This window comes from Lagenorhynchus albirostris, chromosome 16, assembly GCF_949774975.1.
Source record: "Lagenorhynchus albirostris chromosome 16, mLagAlb1.1, whole genome shotgun sequence".
In the NCBI taxonomy this organism is placed as follows: Eukaryota; Metazoa; Chordata; class Mammalia; order Artiodactyla; family Delphinidae; genus Lagenorhynchus; species Lagenorhynchus albirostris.
In genome coordinates, this window is record NC_083110.1 from 6661669 (window position 1) to 6682370 (window position 20702).

A 20702-nucleotide genomic window follows, 5' to 3' on the forward strand; every position below is an offset into this window, starting at 1 on the left:
CTTAGCTGCTCCACAGCATGTGCGATCTTCCCGGACCAGGGCTCGAACCCATGTCCCCTGCATTGGCAGGTGGATTCTTAACCACTGCACTACCAGGGAAGTCCTCAGTAGTGTAAAAATTTAAATGTACATTAGCAGTGTATAAAAATGTCTAAAAGATAAATAATGTGCCATTTGCTCTTTTTTAAATTGACAAAAATTAAATTGAATCTGATTTCTTGAAAGCTGTCTGAACTAGGCCTACTATTTAGCAGTTATAATTAAAATATTCTAATACACTAAGTAGTATACTGGCGGTCAATTCTTCTTTAAACTACATAGATAATTTTTTAATTGAAGTGTAATGGACATATAACACTATATTAGTTTCGGATGTCCAACATAATGATTTGATATTTGTATATTCGATATTACAAAATGATCACCACAGTAAGTCTAGGTAGCAGCCATCACCACACGTAGTGACAGGATTTTTTTTTGTTGTGCTGAGAACTTTTAAGATTTACTCTCTCAGCAACTTTCAAACATGTAATGCAGTGTTATTAGCTAAGGTCATCGTGCTGTGCGTTGCATCCCAGGGCTCATTTCATAACTGGCAGCCTGTACCTTTTGACTCCCTTCACCCATTTTGCCACAATCCCACCACCACCCCCCAATGCTTCTGGCAACCACCGATCTGTTCTCTGTATCAATGAGGTTTTCTGTTTGTTCTGTTTTTGTTTTGTTTTTGTTTTTAGATTCCACATACAAGTGAGATCATACTTATTTGTATGCTATTTGTCTTTGACTGACTTGTTTCCTTAGCATACTGCCCTCAAGATCCATCCATGCTGTCACAAGATTTCATTCTCTTTTATGGATAAATAGTATTCCATTGTGTGTGTGTGACATTTTATTTATCCATTCATCCACAGATGGACACTTAGGTTGTTTCCGTATCTTGGCTACTATAAATAATGCTGCAGTGAACATGGGGGTGCAGATATCTTTTCAAGTTAGTGCTTTCATTTCCTCTTGATAAATACCCAGAAGTAGAATGGCTGGATCATATGACAGATCTATTTTTAGTTTTTTAAGGAACCTCCATATTGTTCTCCACAGTGGCTGCACCAATTTACATTCCCACCAACAGTGCACAGGGTCTCTTTTCTCTGTATCCTTGCCAACAGTTGTTATTTCTTGACTTTTTGATCCTAGCCAGAGAATGTTATTCAAAACTAAAGAAACAGAATATTCCCTCATCAACTAGGGCTATGTGGTTACTCTAAAAGGCAACTCATTCAGGAAAGGCAGGATAAAAGCTTAATTCTTTTCCTTAGTTGTCAAATTTCAAAAGCAAGGAATTGATGCCCTACCCAAACAGTGACCAGTGAGTTTAGTTTTGCTTTGTTTTGGGGGCCTTTAAAAAGTGTCATTGTTAACTTAAGTACTTTTTTTTTTTTTTTTTGAATTTTTGCAGTACGCGGGCCTCGACCATTGCAGAGCACAGGCTCCGGATGCGCAGGCTCAGCAGCCATGGCTCACGGGCCCAGCCGCTCTGCGGCATGTGGGATCTTCCCGGACCGGGGCACGAACCCATGTCCCCTGCATCGGCAGGCGGACTCTCAACCACTGCGCCACCAGGGAAAGCCAACTTAAGTATTTTTTAAATTCAAATGTGTTCAAGCAACTGTAGTCATTATTGTTTCTGATGCCCAGACTGTCCTATCTTTGGCAGTGAGAGCCACTTCAAGTTGGCTCCTAAGTGTTTTATTTTTTTGTAACTGTGGTAAAAAAACGCACATCACAAAACTTACCATCCTAACCATCCTCAAGTACCTAGTTCAGTGGTGTTAACAATATCAACACCGTTGTGCAATAGGTCTCTGAAACTTTTTCACTTTGTAAAGCTGAAACTCTACACCTGCTGAGCAACAACCCCCTATATCCACCCCACTCTTCTCCTGTCCCCCACACCCATCATTCCACTCTCTGTCTCTCTGAGTTGACTGCCCTAGACAACTCATGAAGAGGAATCACACAGTGTTTGTCTTCTGTGGCTGGCTCATTCCATTTAGCACAACGTCCCCAGGGCTCATCATGTGACAGGACTTCCCTCCTTCTTAAGGTTGAATAATATTCCTCTGTATGTATGCACCTCATTTTCCCCATCCACTGATCCACAGACAGACACCTGGGCTGCCTCCACCTCCTGGCCACTGCGAATAAAGCTGCAATGAACATGTGTGTGCAAATATGGCTCCCGAGTCCTTCTGACAAGCCTATAGTAATTTCCTTGCTCTCTGACACAACAAAATATCCTGGGCTCATCTTGTATGTTTTCTACTAATAAATGCAGAAGAAATGAGAGAACAGGAAATCACCATTCTGTAACCCCTAGTGAAATAATAGACTTGAACAATAATCATCAATGAAAGAAACAAGTTCAACGGGAAGCTGAACCCACGGACCAGCCTGAGCATCCTTAGAGTGGGATATCACCGGCCTCCTGATATGGGGCAATATAAAGTCCACACCACCTCCTCTAGAGGATTCTTGCCAAAAAATGTTGAATCTGAATCTAAGCAAGCCTTTAGAAGTAATCTGCAGTCTCTAGGAAGTACAGAGGCTAGAGGAAAAACCTAAATGCTAATGTGGAATGGGGGACATCCTACAAGATAGATGACTTATTTTTGTTTTAAAAACAAGTCAATGTTAGGAAGAAAGAAAGAGAAAAATACATACACAAAAATAGGGCTGTTCTAGATGTTACGTCTTTAGACACAAAGCAACCAAAGGTGACAGTGGGCCTGACTCAAACAAATCAACTATAGAAAGACACCTCTGATATACTCAGGGGACATTTGAAAACGGACTGGATATTAGATGAGACCATGAAATTACTGTTGATTTTCTTAGATATGATAACAGCACTGAGGCTATGAAAGAAAATGTCCCCCTTTTTTCTTAAGAGATGTGTACTAAAGACCATATGAATGACATAAAAGATTTGTGTGGCTCATCTTAAGAAGAAAAAAAAAAGATGACATAAGTTTGGCAAAAATCTTGGTAATTGTTGAGCTGGGGTCATGGTCATATGGGGCTCATTATACATTCATTCTATTTTTGTGCATGTTTGAAAATTCTCACAATAAGAACTTCAGTAAAATAAATACATCATATTGACAAAGCCAAAAGGTGATGATGTCTTTAGTTACCTGTACACTGATGGATCGCTGAGGTCAAGGGTCTCACTAACGTAGTCAGCTAGGATAAACGGGAACACTGGATACTGCATGAGATCATTAAAGGATCGGCCGGCATGTTTGTTTAAGTGAGTCAAATATTCAAAATTAGTAATCTGTCCAGTATACCATAAATTTGTCAGAGCGGTGATATTGCCATATTCCAGAAGATTAGGGAGGTTATTTGTTAGTATATTGTGGTACACATCATCACGAACCTATAAGGGAAGGAGAGAAAAAAACCCAGATTTTATTTTTAGGCTTGACATTTTCCTCCAAAGAATCCATGATATTATAGGCATGTTAGTAATCTCAAGTCCTCCAAGAAAATACTTTTTGCCCAATAACATTGACTGGTGGGGAACTGAGATTCAAATCCACGTCTTCCTCCAAAGGTTGGGCTATTTATTTATTTATTGAAGTGTAGTTGATTAACAATATTATATTAGTTTTAGATGTACAACATAGTGATTCAATTTTTTTTATAAATTATGCTCCATTTAAAGTTGTTATAAAATGTTGGTTTCATTCCTTGTGCTGTACCACATACCCTTGTAACTTATTTATTTTGTACATAATAGTTTGTACCTCTTAATCCTCTCCCCTTATCTTGCCCCTCCTCCTTCTCTCTCCCCACTGGTACCACTAGTTTGTTCTCCATATCTATGAGTCTATTTCTATTTTTTTTACATTCATTCACTTGTGGCTCTTAACCACTATGTTTTGCAGCTGGAGAAATCACTAAGAAACTAAGAAGTCTGTATAGAAAAGTCACTTATATACAGACCCTAAGAAAAAAAATCAATAAAGCAAAATGAAGAGTCTTCACCTAAATAAATGCAACATGAGGCAGTAGAAAGAGAATAGTTTTCTGACAGACAGAACGGGTCTTTTTTCTTGCTTAAACTCTTTGTGTTACAGTTATCATACCTGTAATATGAGGGTAATAATATTTATTTCCTGAGAATGAAATAAATTATCCTATGTAAAACAGAATACTTGATTTTCACTACTGATTGAAAACTAGTATATAAACTCTTTTTTTAGAGAGGCACAAAAGTTCTGTCACAGAAAAAAGGTATTCTGATTTCTTCTAAAGCAATTAAATGATAATTGATAATAAATGGAAAAAAACAGACGAGCCAGGACTTTGCTAAAAACAAATGTGAATTACCCCTCTTAAATGCGTATATGCTTTACGCATAGGAAGGTGAGTCACAGATGTGGATAATCAAAGATGAGACTAAAAGTGAATGAGAAGAATGATCTTGGTTATGGAATAGGCAAGATTACAGGGTGTTTAAGAACCTAAACCTGAAGGTCTGTTTCACCACAATGTGAATATACTTAACACAACTGAACTGTACGCTTGAAAATGGTTAAGGTGGCAACTTTTATGTTATGTATTTTTATGATAATTTAAAAAAAAAGAATCGGTTCAAGGCAAAAACAAAAACTAAACTTATATTCTAAATCTGAAGGTTACAATATGGAGGTTCCCTAAAAAACTAAAAATAGAACTACCATGTGACCCAGCAATCCCACTACTGGACATATACCCAGAGAAAACCATAATTCAAAAAGACAAATGCACCCCAATGTTCACTGCAGCACTATTTACAATAGCCAGGGCATGAAAGCAGCCTACATGTCCATCAAAAGAAGAATGGATAAAGAAGATGCGGTACATATATACAATGGAATATTAGCCATAAAAAAGGAACAAAATTGGGTCATTTGTAGAGACGTGGATGGACCTAGAGACTGTCATACAGAGTGAAGTAAGTCAGAAAGAGAAAAACAAATATCATATACATATATATGTATATATATATATATATATATATATATATATTTTTTTTTTTTTTGGTATGCGGGCCTCTCACTGTTGTGGCCTCTCCCGCTGTGGAGCACAGGCTCCGGACGCGCAGGCTCAGCGGCCATGGCTCACGGGCCCAGCCGCTCCGCGGCATGTGGGATCTTCCCGGACCAGGGCACGAACCCGTGTCCCCTGCATCGGCAGGCGGACTCTCAACCACTGCGCCACCAGCGAAGCCCCAAATATCATATATTAATGCATATATGTGGAATCTGAAAAAACTGGTATAGAAGATCTTATTTACAAAGCAGAAATAGAGACACAGACGTAGAGAACAAACGTACGGATACCAAGGGGGAAGGGTCGGGGTGGGATGAACTGGGAGATTGGGATTGACATATAAACACAATTGATACTATGTATAAAATAGATAACTAGGGCTTCCCTGGTGGCAGTGGTTGAGAGTCTGCCTGCCGATGCAGGGGACGCAGGTTCGTGCCCTGGTCCGGGAAGATCCCACATGTCGCGGAGCGGCTGGGCCCGTGAGCCATGGCTGCTGAGCCTGTGCGTCCAGAGCCTGTGCTCCGCAACAGGAGAGGCCACAACAGTGAGAGGCCCGCGTACCACAAAAAAAAAAAAAAGATAACAAATGAGAACCTACAGTATAGCACAGGGAACCCTACTCAGTGCTCTGTGGTGACCTAAATGGAAGGAAATCCAAAAAAGAGTGGATATAGGTATACATGTAGCTGATTCACTTTGCTGTACAGCAGAAACTAACATAACATTGTAAAGCAACTATACTCCAATAAAAATTAAAAAAAAATAAATCTGAAGGTTGCCTACTGCTAAAGCTAAGGTTGGTGGAAAAGAATTTATGACAGTTTGCATACTAACCTCAGCAAGAAAAAGGAAACATTTATTCATTCAACAAATATTTATTGAGCACCTATATACCAGCACGTTTAAGGTGTTAAAGCTGAAGCACTTAACAAAACAAAGTCCTTACAGTCTACTGGGGAGACACTGTTGGATGCGTTTAAGTGCTGTGAAAAAAATAGAGCAAAGCAAAGGAGATAAGGGATGCTTGGGGGTGGCAGTGAGGCAGGGGTTGCTGTTTTATTTAGAGTAATCAGGGAAGTCTCTCTGATAAGAAGACATTTGACCAGGGAACCTGAAAAAAGTAAGGGAGTCAGTAATGTAGTTCTAAGAGGAAAAGCATTCCAGGCAGCATTCTAGGGAGCAGTAAGTGCCAAGGCCCTGAGGCATCAGTGTGTCTGCTATAGTCAAGGCAAACAGGGTCTCCACAGATGGATTAGAGAGAGTGAAGGATAGAATGGTAGAAGATAAGGTCAGAGAGATAAGGAAGTGCCAGATTATTCAACACTGTAAGGTCTCTGCCTTTAATAGAGTGACACAGAAAGTGGTCGGAGGGTTTTGAGCAGAGGAATGGCACGACCTGACACACTTTAGCTGCTGTGTTGAGAGCAGTCTGAAAGAAGAGGGAGTATGGAAGCAGGGAGGCCAGTTAGGAGGCTAGTGTAATGATTTATGCAAGAGATGACTGGCTTGGACCAGGATGGTAGCAGTGGAAGCAGTCAGATTCTGGATGTATTCTGAGGGGTGAGCTAACAGAACTTACTGATAGAGTAGATGTAGTAGATGAAAGAATAAGAGGAGTCGAGGATAATCCCCAGGTTTCTGACCTGGCCAATCAGAGACACTGGAGTCACCATTTACTGAGATGGGGAAAACTGCAAAGAGATTTTGCGGGGGAGATTAGAAGTTCAGTTTTGTCCGTGTAAAATTTGAGATGCCAATTAGACTTCCAAGTGGAGATGCCAAGTAGAAACTTAAATATTTGAGTGGGCATCCAGGGAAGAGGTTTGGGTGGTGATATAAATATGTAAGTCATTATAACACAGATAGTATTTAAAGTCACAAGATGGGATGAGAAGAGAAGAGGTCTGGAGGGTGAGCCCTGGGAATTCCCTAGCGTTCCAGTGTAGGACTCGGCGCTTTCACTGCCATGGCCTGGATTCAATTCCTGGATGTTCAATCCCTGGTCCGGGAACTAAGATCCTGAGAACCGTGCACTGCGGCCAAAAAATTTAAAAAATAAAATGAAGAGTGAGCGCCGAGATGCCCAGAGGAAGCATCTGCAAACAAGACTGAGGAGGAATGGCTGGTGAGCTAAAAGGAGAACTAAGAAAGTGATAACTCAGAAGCCCAGTGAGGAAGGTTTTTTTTTTTTTTTTCCTTTCTTTAAAGAAAGAGAGAATAATCAGCTGTGTCAAAGGCTGCTGAGGAGTCAAGTAAGATGAAGACTAAGAAATATGACCATAGGGTTTAGCAACACGGAGGTCACTGGTGATGCTAACCAGAGAAGTTACAGGAGGAGTGGTGAGACGAAGATCTGACTGGAGCATTTCCAAAGAGAACCGGAGGGGAGGAATTGGAAGCAGCAAGCATTCACAGTTTCTTCCAAGAGGTTTTCTATAAAGGCTAGCAGACACATAGCAGCTGAAAGGATGTGGCGGTCAAAAAAGGGTTTGTCAAAAATGGAATCTACTATCAAGGTTAAACTACTTTCAGGTTGGTTATACATTCGTTCATTTGCTTTTTACAGATACTGTCACTCCGGGGAATGAGAATTTAATACAGTTTTGGAGGACAAAAGTAATCCTAATATAACTAAGTATTTAATCAGTACTAAGAAACAAGGCAATTTTTATTTGATTTCAGAAACAAAGTTTAAATAAGTTAAAACTTCATTTAATCAGTATGAGTGTAGTTACACTGATCCATGATCGCTTTGAAAAAGTATATGTATTAATAAAGGCAAATTTACCTTGGTGTTATCAAATGCCAACAGGAGTGTTCTGCCATTTGTTAAAAAGATTTCTACTGCATTATCTCTCAATTGCCACCAACGCTTGTGAACTTCTTTAATTTCTTCATATGTCCAGGAAAATGATGCTGGTTCCAATTCTCCCTGAAGGCTCTAAAGACAAAGGAAATAACATGAAAGTAATTTGCTCTACATAATTTTAGATTGTTAAAAACTATCAAAATGCAATAGAAAGTCTTCCTTTTGCGGCAAAATGGCAGATAAGATTCTCTGAAAATCCTCCCACTACTAAACCCTTCAAAATGCTGGATTAAAAAATCTAAGGAAAAGAATTTAAATAGCCTTCGTTTAAACTTTTTTAGTAGGCTGTATTTTTTAGAGCAGTTTTAGGTTTATAGAATCGAGCAGATAGCATGGCGCTCCACGCTTCCCCGCACTCAGTTTCCCTACTGTGAACACCTTGTTCTCACGTGGTGCATGTGCTACAACTGATGAGCCACTATTGAATAGGTTATTCTTAACTAAAGTCCATAGTTTAATCTTGGTGTTGTATAGTTCAATGGGTTTTGACAAATGTTTAATGACATGTATCCACCATTACAGTATCATACAGACTAGTCTCACTGCCCTATAATTCCCTTCTGTTCCATCTGGCAGCCACTGATCTTTTTATTGTCTCCACTGTTTTCCTTTTTCCAGAATGTCATATGGTTGGACTCATACAGTATGTAGACTTTTCAGACCGATTTCTTTTACTAAGCAAATATTCTTTTACATGTATAGTTGAGCTTGCAAGAAAGTAAGGGAAATGAAATCTCCAGGAGTCAAAAATAAAGAGAAATTTGAAAAACAGCTGTAAGGAGGAAGTGACACTTTGGCCTGCTCTATGTGTGCTTTACTACTGTGCTGGGTCCCAACCCATTTCTAGAAGTAGAGACAGGAAATATATTACAAAGAAAATAAAATATTTTAATGAACACGTAATATTCTCATTCTTAAAACCAAAATCCTCCCTGTTTAGCTTCGACATTCAACATGAATTCAAGTTAATAAACATTAATTAAGCATCTACAGGCAAGGTGCTCTGCTAAGTGCTCTGCATAAAATAAATCTATGTATGATAAAAAGGGGGGACGAGATATTTGCACCCACTTTTAAAAGGCAAGATAGCAAATGTCATACAGGAAGTAAGAAAAAATGCTACAAAAGGACAGAGAAAAGAAGAAGCCTTCAATCTATTAAAAAGCAAGGGTCTTTTTCGAGTTTTAAAGGTGGAATATGTAACCTTTTGGATCCAGAAAAAAAGCTGGTTCATGTATCAACTATTAAATTCTTTGGTTGCTGAAAAGATACATCTTGAAAAATAACATAACTATATTTTTACTAGCTGGGATAAATACTGTAGCAATTCCTATATGAATGATGAAATAATGCCTACTCAATTTTCGGGGGCTATATTAAATTAATTATTTTTTAACATGATTTGCTTTACAACCAAATTTTATGTTTTCACTCATTAATTTCTTTGAATCAAATATGTATTCACCATTAAACCATACATAATCTTATTTACTTACATCCTTAGCACTTTGTAGCTTTAGAAGTTCTGAAACAAAGAGCCTTACTTCTCCTGTTACAGGGCTCTCAAAACAATATTTTAATGGCATGTAAATGAATTCAAATGGATAAAATGCTTTTCTGTACAAAAATGTGAATTGAGTCTTTTTTGTTATTTTTTGATTGATATCAGTATTTCCAGAAGAATAAAAATCATGACTACTAAGCTATGTGAATATCAGGATTACTTAAGTTATTCAATTAGACAATCTTTTTCTTTCTTTTTGAAGGCAAATGTACATGATAGCAAACTGGGAGTGGCAGGGAATTTGTTGCTACTGAGGACAGCAGTGAGAAATCGAGTGGACATACACAGAAATAACAGGAGCACTTTAGAATATGACTCATAATACTCAGGGCTCTGCGAATCAGACCATGAGCCAGAGGGGATGGCATGGTCTTCTTTTTAAAATTATCTTTAAAAAAAAATTGGAATTCAGACAAATTTACACAGAGTGCGACAATTAATGAACTCTAACAGTTCTTTCTACAAGCTCTCTGGTTGTATTAAATTTATACATTTTGGGAATTTGTCTAGATTCATACAAATGCAAACTTAAGCCTCTACTCACGGAACTTTCAACTGTGTCAGAAGCGTTATCTTCCACAAAATACATTCCACATTTACCTGCAGAAAATAATCGGTATGAGTTTAAAAATGTATATGCACTATTACCTTATATGGTTAAAGGCATGCCTCTGGAGTCAGTTGGACTGAATTTGAATCCCAGAACCCAGAACGAGCTAACACTCAATAAATATTTTTGAAGCGCATCCATGAGATCTTCGGCAAGTCGCTTAACCTCTTTGTACTTTAGCCTCATTATAAAAAGAAGAGGGAGGACTCTATTTCACAGGGTTACTGTGGGAATTAAATTAGAATATATGTAAAATGTTTATTAACAGTGTCTGCCACTTCATGCTGAAAGGTTTAGGCTATTAATTATTACCAGTATTCTTCTTAGGTTACTAGCATATTACTTTGCTTTATTTTGCCATACATTAACTGAAGTCAAGTTATCAACTAAATTTTCTAGCAAAAGAGGAACGCTTAATTATTTTGCTGACTTAAACACTCAATAGGGCAGAAAAGGCCTTACAAGATACTTCCCCAATTTTTCCTGCTTGATAGGCTGTTGTTAATGCATGTCCCTACGTCATGTATCCAAACAGTAGAAACTTCCCTGGGGCTCTGCAGTGGGTGCTGGTCACCTTGAGCACTGGCACGGCTGGCTCGGAGAAAGGCACCATCTCCATCCTTGTGACCATGGTGCTCAGCCCCAGCAAGCTCGAAACTCTGCCTGTCAGGCCTTCGGGGCTATAGCTTTAGCCAACTGCAGCGACTCTCAAATTTGAGGGTGCATCAGAATCTCTGCAGGGTTCATAAAAATGCAGATCGCTGGGCCTCACCCACAGAGTTTCAGATTCAGCAGGTCTGGGCTGGGGCCTGAGAATGCGTATTTCTTAGAAGTTCCTATTATGTGATGCTGACGCTCCTGATTCGGGGACCGCGCTTTGAGAACAACTGGCCCACAGCGTACAAATTGGTTCTTTAAGGGAACAGAGACTAGAGTGATAAACCTTATTCCTTCACGTCTTGAGGAAAAAGTTTCTCACCAAATGTAACTATCCCTGGATCAACAGTCTTGGCCTTTCTCTCAGAAGTACAATAGAGAATATAAATTATGAACAATCTCAAGGTGGATATATTTCATATGCATAGGGGTATCTGTTAAAACAGTAGGCTTATAAGTATACCAATAATTCTTTACTTTAAAAATAAAAATTGATATATAATAAAAGGAATGATCAAATATAAAAATGTATACTCATGAAGAAAGTCAATTTTATAAAAATTAAAATGCTGTTCTTGTGCTTTTCAGAGAATAAGACTGGCATTTTGCACATTCATGAGTCATCTACATTATATACAATGTTAAGGCAAAATAACCTATAAGAAAGAGGTTATTTGTTATAGAAAGTTCATCTCATTTAATGGTAGTGTGTCAAAACAATGCTTCAAATTATCTAAGAATAAAATAGGCAGGGTGAATATGTGTAAAAATCTGCAAAATGTGACTTACCTAACAACAATTCACCAGCTGTCTCTCTAGATGGTGCGACGCTGATACATCTTCGATTCACTCTGTCAAAACATATTTAAAATTACTATGATTAAATGTTTTGACCAATTTCAGAGAGTAAAAGCTTTATTTTATCATAGAAGATTTCAGCAACGCAGACTAGAGTTTCAAAAGCATAAAACATCTTGTTAAAATCCACATGAAAAGATCTCATTTATTGACATTACAATAGAGGAGAAAATAGCAGAAACTTTTAGAAAAGGTGAATAATCCCAACACTCTTATGCAGAATACAGGGATTCCGTTATTTAAAAGAGATTTCAATATTGTATATTTTCCAGTAAATAAGCAAACATTGGTTCATGGCTCTGATACTTCAAACACAGAAAAGAAGCTTAGCATTCTTGGAAAAAGGGGGGATTCAGAGTCAGAAAAGTTCCTCTATTCTTTTTTTTTTTGCGGTACGCGGGCCTCTCACTGTTGTGGCCCCTCCCGTTGCGGAGCACAGGCTCCGGACGTGCGGGCTCAGCGGCCATGGCTCACGGGCCCAGCCGCTTCGTGGCATGTGGGATCCTCCCGGACAGGGGCACGAACCCGCGTCCCCTGCATCGGCAGGCGGACTCTCAACCACTGCGCCACCAGGGAAGCCCTCCTCTATTCTTTAGTCAAGTCACTTATCTTTTTTGAGTCTCGCAGTTTTTTATCTATACGATGGGCATCATAACAACCTCGACCACAACAATAATGATAATACTATCAATAGTTACCATACTGACCCACTGAATAGTGCTATGACTTATCTTCCTCATGTAACAGATGAGGAAACTGAGACAGACAGAGGCTAAGATCAGATGGCTAGTAAGAGGAGGAACTAGGATTGGAACCTTTAATCAATACACTAGATTGCCTCTTGAGATGCCACCAGCAGCGCTATCTATTTCACAGAGTTGTTGGAAAAATCAACTACAAAAATATATGTATGTAACCAAGGGCCAGAGCATGATGACTGAAGTCCAATGAATCCTCCCTAACAAAAATGTCTGTTCTTTTTGGATTCTGGGCATTCAGCTTTGTCTTCTCTTTAAGCCATGTTTGGGATCTTTCCCAAAACCACGGCATTATCTAAAATAAATATTACATAAGCACAATAGACTATTAAAGTCTTTAACACCTTCAACAAAAGAGAAAATGTCTTATGGATTCAAATTTACCTTATAGACTCACTTGCAGCTTTGTCCTTTACAGTAGAAGAGAAAGAAGAATGAGTTTTGTCTTCAAATAGGTAAGAGAGTGGTGGTTTGACCACATCTGCTGAGGAAAAAAGGACATTATTATCTTTGTGTAATGCCCATAGTTAATCTGCTATATTTACATGTTGAGTCAAGCAGCCACTATCACCTTCTGATTTTTGTCTATCCCTAAGGAGATACTTATTTGGAATAGTTAAGTAACATCTCTGTAAGCGCCTTCTCTCTCGATTTGGCCCTTCTGTTGGATCCAACTGCCATGAAGTTGGATAGTAGATGGGGTCATACCAGACTGCTCTGCAAGTGAAAAGAAAAGATTTTAAGTGGCAACCTGAAGTATTTGTAGTTTAAAAAAAAAAATCATTATAGAAATTGAATAAATAAATCAAAATGTATCTATTCAATTGAAAAATCCCAACCAGTTATATAATTAGACTAGGATATGCATACACATTGTATAAAAGAATAACATTTAAAAAAAAAAGTTTCCTCTGCTCCGGAGTCCCACTGACCCTGCCTCAAGGCAAGCTCTGCTACCAATTTCTTGTATCTATTAAATTTTTAAAAAGATAGAGCATGACTACTATGTATGCTTTAGCAATATATTAGACTTAGTATGGTTAACTAAAGAAAAAAATCAATTTTCCAAATTAATTTTCTTCATTTCCCATTTTGCCTATTATCTAATAAAACAAATAAAATGAGTTCACTTTTGTAGTAATCACATTTCTTAAAATGTTTTAAAGTAAATTAATATTTTAAATGAAAGGAAACAGAACCATATGAAATACATTTTTAGAAATAGATAAGAGAAAAAAAATTACCCTTAATCCCACTACCCCAAACATACCAAAATACTGGTAGTGATTACTTTCTTTCAGTTTTTAAAATTGCAGTTAAAATTATTATGTATACACATTTCTATATCCCGCCTTCTTTCACTGAACACAGTATAGTCTTTATTATTACCATTTTAAGTGGCTAACGTTATATTGAGTGGATGCATAATAATGTATTTAACTCTATTACTATTATTATATATTTAAGTTGTTTCCAATTCATTCACTAACATAAATAATGCAGAGATGAAAACCTGTATGCTTATTGCTTTTCCATATTTTGAATATTTTCCTTAGGACAGAATCACTAAAACAGGGTAACTGGAACTAGAAATAAAATGTTTGTAGGGTTCCTGACACATGTCAAAGTGTACAATGCCACCAAACCTCTGACCAAGGGCTAAGATACATTTCTTCCTGCTGTGGAGATTAGCACCTAAAAATAATTTTTTTTTGTACCATAAAAGGTAAAATACGGTATCTAAAGGTTTTAAATCAGCTTCTAGCAATAGTCAATATTGTCCCATCTGTTTATTAATTCTATTTGTCTTATGTGAAGAGTATATTCATGTCTTTTGCTTATTCAAACTTTTGGGATCTTGGTATTTTATTTTCAAATCTTTATGCATTTTTAAAACCATAAAAATGTTAACTGTGAAATACTTGCTGAAAATAAACTTTGATGTTTCGTTGTGGTTGTGCTTGTTAAATACACTGGAAAATATGAAAGGTCAAAGCCATTAATTTCTTCTTTGTACTTTCTTCAATTGTGTTTGATCTTAAGAAAGTTATCTGTCCATCACCATTGATAAATATCCTATTTTCTTCTACTTTGTAAACTTTTTGAGTTTCGTTCATTTGTTCACCTGGAATTTGCTTTAGTGCATAATGATTAGTGTATAATGATTTAGTGCCTCAAAGTCATAATACTAATCAGTTATTTTAATACTATCAGTTATTTTAATAACTGATTAATACTAATCAGTTATTTAGTGTATAATGATTAGTGCATAATGATTTAGTGCCTCAAAGTCATAATACTCATCAGTTATTTTAATCAAATTCAGAGAATAATACTTTAATTTCCCTCTTTTCCTTATTTGTGATGCATTTTTTTAACTGTGTTATTAAAATCTTAACTAGAAAAAGGTCTATTTCCCAACTATCCTGTTTCGGTGATTTCTCTATTCTTTTGCAAAGATCATATTTTAAAATGAAAGCCACTACATAGATTTTTCTCTCTGGAAGAGCTAATGCCCCTCCCTCTCATTATTTTTTCTCTCCCTAAAAATTAAAAAAAAATATTCTCATAGGATTATTCTTCAAGATGAAATAAATCACAAATGAGTAAACAAAAAATATTTAAACTAATGCGATAATGTTATGAATCTTTACTCTGGAGTGAAAATAACATCAATATATAAAAACTCATGCCTACCTATCATGCGTCAGTTGTTGAATAAGCTCCTGCCAGTGTCTGCTGGCACTCAGATCCACTTTATACATTCCTCTGATGTGCTGGATCACCTTTTTTCTCTCAATTCCTTGGGAAAGAGACACTGCCTGGGTGATATCCGCAGCTATCTTAGATATATCCTTTGATTTTGAATCAAGGCGCTGAAAGAGACTAAACAAACAAGATGCCCGTAAGTTAAGCATATGTGGAACATTAAATGTATATCAAAACATGATACTTTAAAAGTATATGTGAAATCTAATGGGTTCCTAAAAGACACAGCTTTTAGAACACATAAAATCCTACCTTTGCTGATTATTATTAACTGTTTTCTGCCAGTTGGCTTTATTCACATGTTCTTCAGTTTCATATTTCTTTTGTTCCTAAAAGATTTGGATAATAATATATTATATAAAATTTATTATTTACCATTTAACACTGGCACAGAGCTCAACAAACTAAATTTAAAACAAAGTTAACAAAGGAAAAAAATATTGTCCCCACGAGACCAAAATATTAAAATACATTAACCACTTAAATAATGCTATAACTCCCCTTTGTTTCCACACAATTTGGGTCACAGAAATTAGGGTGGAATAGTTAACTAGGGTTGCCAAACCCGATGGGTGTGCATAGTTGCTTGCTTCCTTATTTTGCCTTTTCATTAAAGAACCCAGAACTTAAGGTCGATGATTCAACTTGCTTGTCACTACTAAAATCTTTCCTTCCCTGAAAGCTAATGACAGTGGATAAGCAAGACCACAGAGAATAAAATGCTCCTTAAAACAGGCCTATTTGTTCTCTCATAGTAAAAAAGCAATATAAAGTAAAAAAAAAAAAAATCAAATTCATTATCAATGGTACTCTATAACAAAAAAAAAAACCTTTCATTCTTCAGTTATATTCAATCGGATATCCTAAGAAAATTGTTTCTTATGCTTTCACTGACTCACCTCTTTAATCACTTTAATAAGGTCTGATTTTGTCGATGCACTGAGGGGGATGCACTTATGACCACATAACTTTAAAGCATTCATAAGCAGCTCTGCTGTGTCTAGTTCTTCTTCAGTCAATTCGTCTTCGTGATTATGTATCAACTCTGACAAATACAAAACTAACTTGGCTCCATGCTTTAAAAAAAAAGTAACAATTTTTTTAATTAAAATTTTTTAAAGTCATAAAGAATTTTTATTTCTTACATTTAAATTATTTAACAGTAAATTAAATTACATTGCTAGATTTATTTGGTTGGATCTGGTTTAAATAAATCAGCTAAAAAACACATTTTGGAAACAACTGAAGAAACTGTCAAACGATTATGTGTTGGGTATATGATGACATTACAGTACATGCTAATTTTGTTAGGTATAACAATGTTGTTACGGTTACATAAAAATGTCTTTTGAAAAATGTCATGATTACTATAATTTACTTTAAAATACTTCAGAAAAAAGAAATGATGTTAATATGATAAAAATTATTAACAATTGTTAGATCTATGTGACGGGCATATGGTATTCATACAGTATTTACTAGTCTCCATTTTCCTTAGTATGTTTGAAAATTTTCATTGTAAAAGGTAAAAAAAAAAAGAGAAAGAGAGGAAAAGGAAGGAAGAAAAGAAGGAAAGAAGGAAGGAAGGAAGGAGAGGGGAGGGAGGAAGAAAAGAGGAAGGAAAGCAAAGAAGGAAGGAAAAGAAGGAAAGAAGGAGAAAAGCAAGCACACAACCTTTTGGGGAAAGAATTTTGGAGAGGATTTGCTAAAGGAATACAGAAAATAAGCCTGGGATAAAGAAAAATAATTCTTAGTTCTTCTCATAGAACTGAACTGGAAGGAAAACTTTCCTTTAAACCTTAAGGTAAGAGGATTATGCATGATTATTCTTTCTCCTTTAATTTCTGCCTGGGAGAATAAACATTGGAGAAAATTCCAGAACAAAAATGTATCTTTGGATCTGTTTGTAAGCATTCACTATTCCCTAGGGAGAACAAAAGGTGAAAAACTCTAAACCAATAATACATCATCACTCAGTTCTGTGCATGTCTAGAGAAGGGTTGGTTTAGGCCAATCGTCTATGAACAGACCCTAAAAAGAAAATTAGAGTGTTACTTAAGGTAATGACAATGGTCCTTCCAAGTGTAAACCTAAACCAAACTTTGATTCATGATTTTTTAAGTGGCCCTTTCATGCCATAGATATTACACCTGATGGTTATGTGTACACTATGTATATTTAGACATTAATTTTGCCAACAAGTGAAACATGCATAATTTTACTTTTTAAAAAATTTACGTTGATACAAGTATCACTGCATTTGGCTTTATGATATTTTAAACTGTGAATAGTCAACAAATGGATTTGGAAACTATTACATTTTGGGTGATATTTAAATTAACACGCTGAATCACATCATGTCATTTCGCAAAAGCATAAGATGAACATATGCAATGATGAAAATAGCAAAGCTCATTTTAATGCAACATTTTAAATCAGTCAGGAGACAGCTGCTACCTGACCAAAAGAGAAAAATGAACAGATGCTCTGCAAGTAAAAGGCCTGAAGAGTTGGCAAATAAAGAGAAATGGTAAATGACTAGAATACTTTCATATGTGTGTCTTAAAGGCAATGTTCTTGATAGAACTCTAAAAAATTTCAGTTTAGTATTCAGTGACATTTAAAAATCATCTTGAAAAACTAGCAGAAATGTTTTTATTCATTCTGAATATCCAAAGAAACACATGATTTTTCTAGACACTGAAGTTGTTTCTAATATCTCATTTTAACATCCTCTGATCAATCATTTATTGGCTGCAGTTCCTGGGACTAGAAATGGTGCTATTGGAGACACACACATGCGGAGTCTTGTTTTCAGCTCTCAGAAAACTGATTTAAGGAATCGAATCTATTAAACACAAATCCTAAGAAAATAATAAAATGTTAAAATGTGTAAAAATAAAAGTTTCAATGAAGTTTCAAGAAGGAAGAGTTCTGAGTGGACTAAAGAAAGGAAGGAAGGCTTTGAAGGTGGTACCACGTGATGTGGGTACGTGCCTAAATGGACAGGACGGGCATATAGACAGACAAAGGGGAGGAGAGACAGAGTGGTGTGCTGAGTGGACACCATGAATAAAGCAGCTTGTCAGTAGGACTACAGGGATGTGAAGCGGTTATAAGGGAAAAGATGGGACTATGTTGAAAAAAGGAGGAGCCACAGAGTAGAGAATTAACCAGACTCAAGTTGTAACAGTAGAAGAGAAGCTTGGGGCTTTAAAATCCACGCAGAATTAAAAAAAAAAAAAATCAGGCAGATTACAAATGGAACACAGCTTGTAGGAAGCTGTAAAAAGGAGAAGAGCTCTCCATACTGCTGCAGAACGATCGCTAGGATACACTGTTAGTTGAAGAAAGTAGAGTGAGAAGGATGCGTATGGTTCACTATCTTTCTTTGTATTAAGAAGTGAGGGAGATAATATATACGTGTGTGTGTGTGTGTCACAGATTTGCTTATATGTCCAAAAGAAATTTAAAAACCTGTAGGTAAGGATGGTTACCTACAGGGAAAGGGAAAGAACGAGGGAAGGATATAGAGATAAAAGCTAGAACCTCTTTGAATGTGCTATGCTTCACAATTTTGATTTTGGAATCAGGCAGACATTTTATGTAATTAAAAACAAAATTAAACAAATAAATATTCAGTGGAATCTCTAAAAACAGAAAGCAAATTGAAGGAAAAAAAAAGAACCTAACTAGTTACTTGATGCCAAGTTGGTGGCATAACCAAATAGAGAAAATTATTTTAAATGCTTTTATGATACACTATTTTCGTGGTACACCCATAATGGTATCCTAAGGACAGAAGAACCACCAAGAAATCTTAAACTGCATTCAGTAGATTTGTTATAAGTGACAATGTTGTCATCTTATTTTGAAAATGTTTTAAAGATAGATAAAACAAATAAGTAATTATGGTAATGTCATCAGAAATTAAGCTTATCAACATTAATAAAAAGAAATATAAAATCCAAGAAAATCATGAATTCATGATTTATTTTTCTTCCTAAAAAAATACACAATTCTTAGCTTTGTTCACTAAAAAGGCTGAGAAGAAATGACAACCCAATAGAAATAAACGTACCTAGTCCCTAGCTTTATAGTCTCTAAATACTATTATCTCATTACAAGGAAATAGGGGCTTCTTGGGGGAAGAGTTTGGCTCCAGGCCCAGGGAAGGAAATGTACAAGATGAGCCTGGGACATTCTTCTGCTCCAGAATGGAAGGAAGTTAATCATATTAACTTGTTAAAAATTAAAAAGGCCATGTTAAAAGGATAAAACAACTTGAATCTACAGAGGTGTTAATCTGAACAGGTGTGAAACTACTTAGTAAATTTATTAAAAAGTACCTGAGTTCATGACAAGACCTCAAAAATAAAAACAAATACAAAAATTAAAGGTTGCCAGGGCACCAACTTATTATTCTAAAAACAAACAGAGGAAAGAAGCAAGCATTTACCTTGCCTTTCCTACACAGACTATATTTCAGGGTAGCCAAAGAGCTGATAAGGGAATACTCTTCCCAATAGAAGAATCAGAGCTAACAGATGCTGGTGGAATGAGAAATGTAGAGAAATCACTATTTTGCAGCTCCTAATCAAAAAAATGGATCCTGGCAGCTGTATGGCTGCTAAAACTATTAGGTTAAAGACTGAGGATGGGGCTTCCCTGGTGGCGCAGTGGTTGAGAATCTGCCTGCCAATGCAGTGGACACGGGTTCGAGTCCTGGTCTGGGAAGATCCCACATGCCGCAGAGCAGCTAGGCCTGTGAGCCACAACTACTGAGCCTGCGCGTCTGGAGCCTGTGCCCCACAACAAGAGAGGCCGCGACAGTGAGAGGCCTGCGCACCGCGATGAAGAGTGGCCCCCGCTTGCCGCAACTAGAGAAAGCCCTCGCACAGAAACGAAGACCCAACACAGCCAATAAATGAATGAATGAATGAATAAATGAATAAATAAATAAGATTGAGGATGAACTTCACAACGGATGAATCAGGCTGCTACCATCTCAAAGAGCAGAGCAACCAGACATTCTCGGTCTCCTGCCATGATGTAATGGAAAACGCAAAGCACTCCTGAAGTATTCTTTTAAAAATCCAAGCACAAAGGCAAATATGAAATCAAGAACTGGAATCTAGTCAAGCCTCTAGATCTAGAGCCACAAGGATGCAATCAGCCAAATCCAGAATGTGGGAAATTCTACAGAACAAATGACCCAGCGTCACCAACAAATACACGACATTAAAAAAAAAAAAAGGTTGGGGAGGATAACTGCCAGGATTAAAAAGATGTAGCACACATCAAACAAACGCAGTGTAAGGGCCTTGTTTGGGTCCAGAATCAAGAGAGCTATTTAAAAAAATATAAGAAAATTGGGAAAATTTAAACACTGGGTATTAGATGATGATAAGGAATTATTGTTACAATCACAGAGAGTGATAAGTTAAAACAAAGTCCTATCAGTCTGAGATACATACTGAAGTATTTACAGGTAAAATGATTTGATATCTG

General features: G+C 36.7%; 1 protein-coding gene across 1 annotated transcript in view; it reads right to left on the reverse strand.

The window, feature by feature from the left end:
- LYST (lysosomal trafficking regulator) overlaps positions 1-20702 on the reverse strand; it is a 177325-nt gene that overhangs the window by 47742 nt on the left and 108881 nt on the right. Inside the window, exons 32-40 of the mRNA XM_060126030.1 lie at positions 16091-16267; positions 15444-15520; positions 15120-15308; positions 12994-13139; positions 12807-12903; positions 11596-11657; positions 10084-10139; positions 7895-8047; positions 3198-3442 (exon numbers count right to left, since the gene is read on the reverse strand). Of these exons, the coding sequence (XP_059982013.1) occupies positions 3198-3442; positions 7895-8047; positions 10084-10139; positions 11596-11657; positions 12807-12903; positions 12994-13139; positions 15120-15308; positions 15444-15520; positions 16091-16267 (1202 nt within the window). The remainder of the gene's footprint in view (positions 1-3197; positions 3443-7894; positions 8048-10083; positions 10140-11595; positions 11658-12806; positions 12904-12993; positions 13140-15119; positions 15309-15443; positions 15521-16090; positions 16268-20702) is intronic.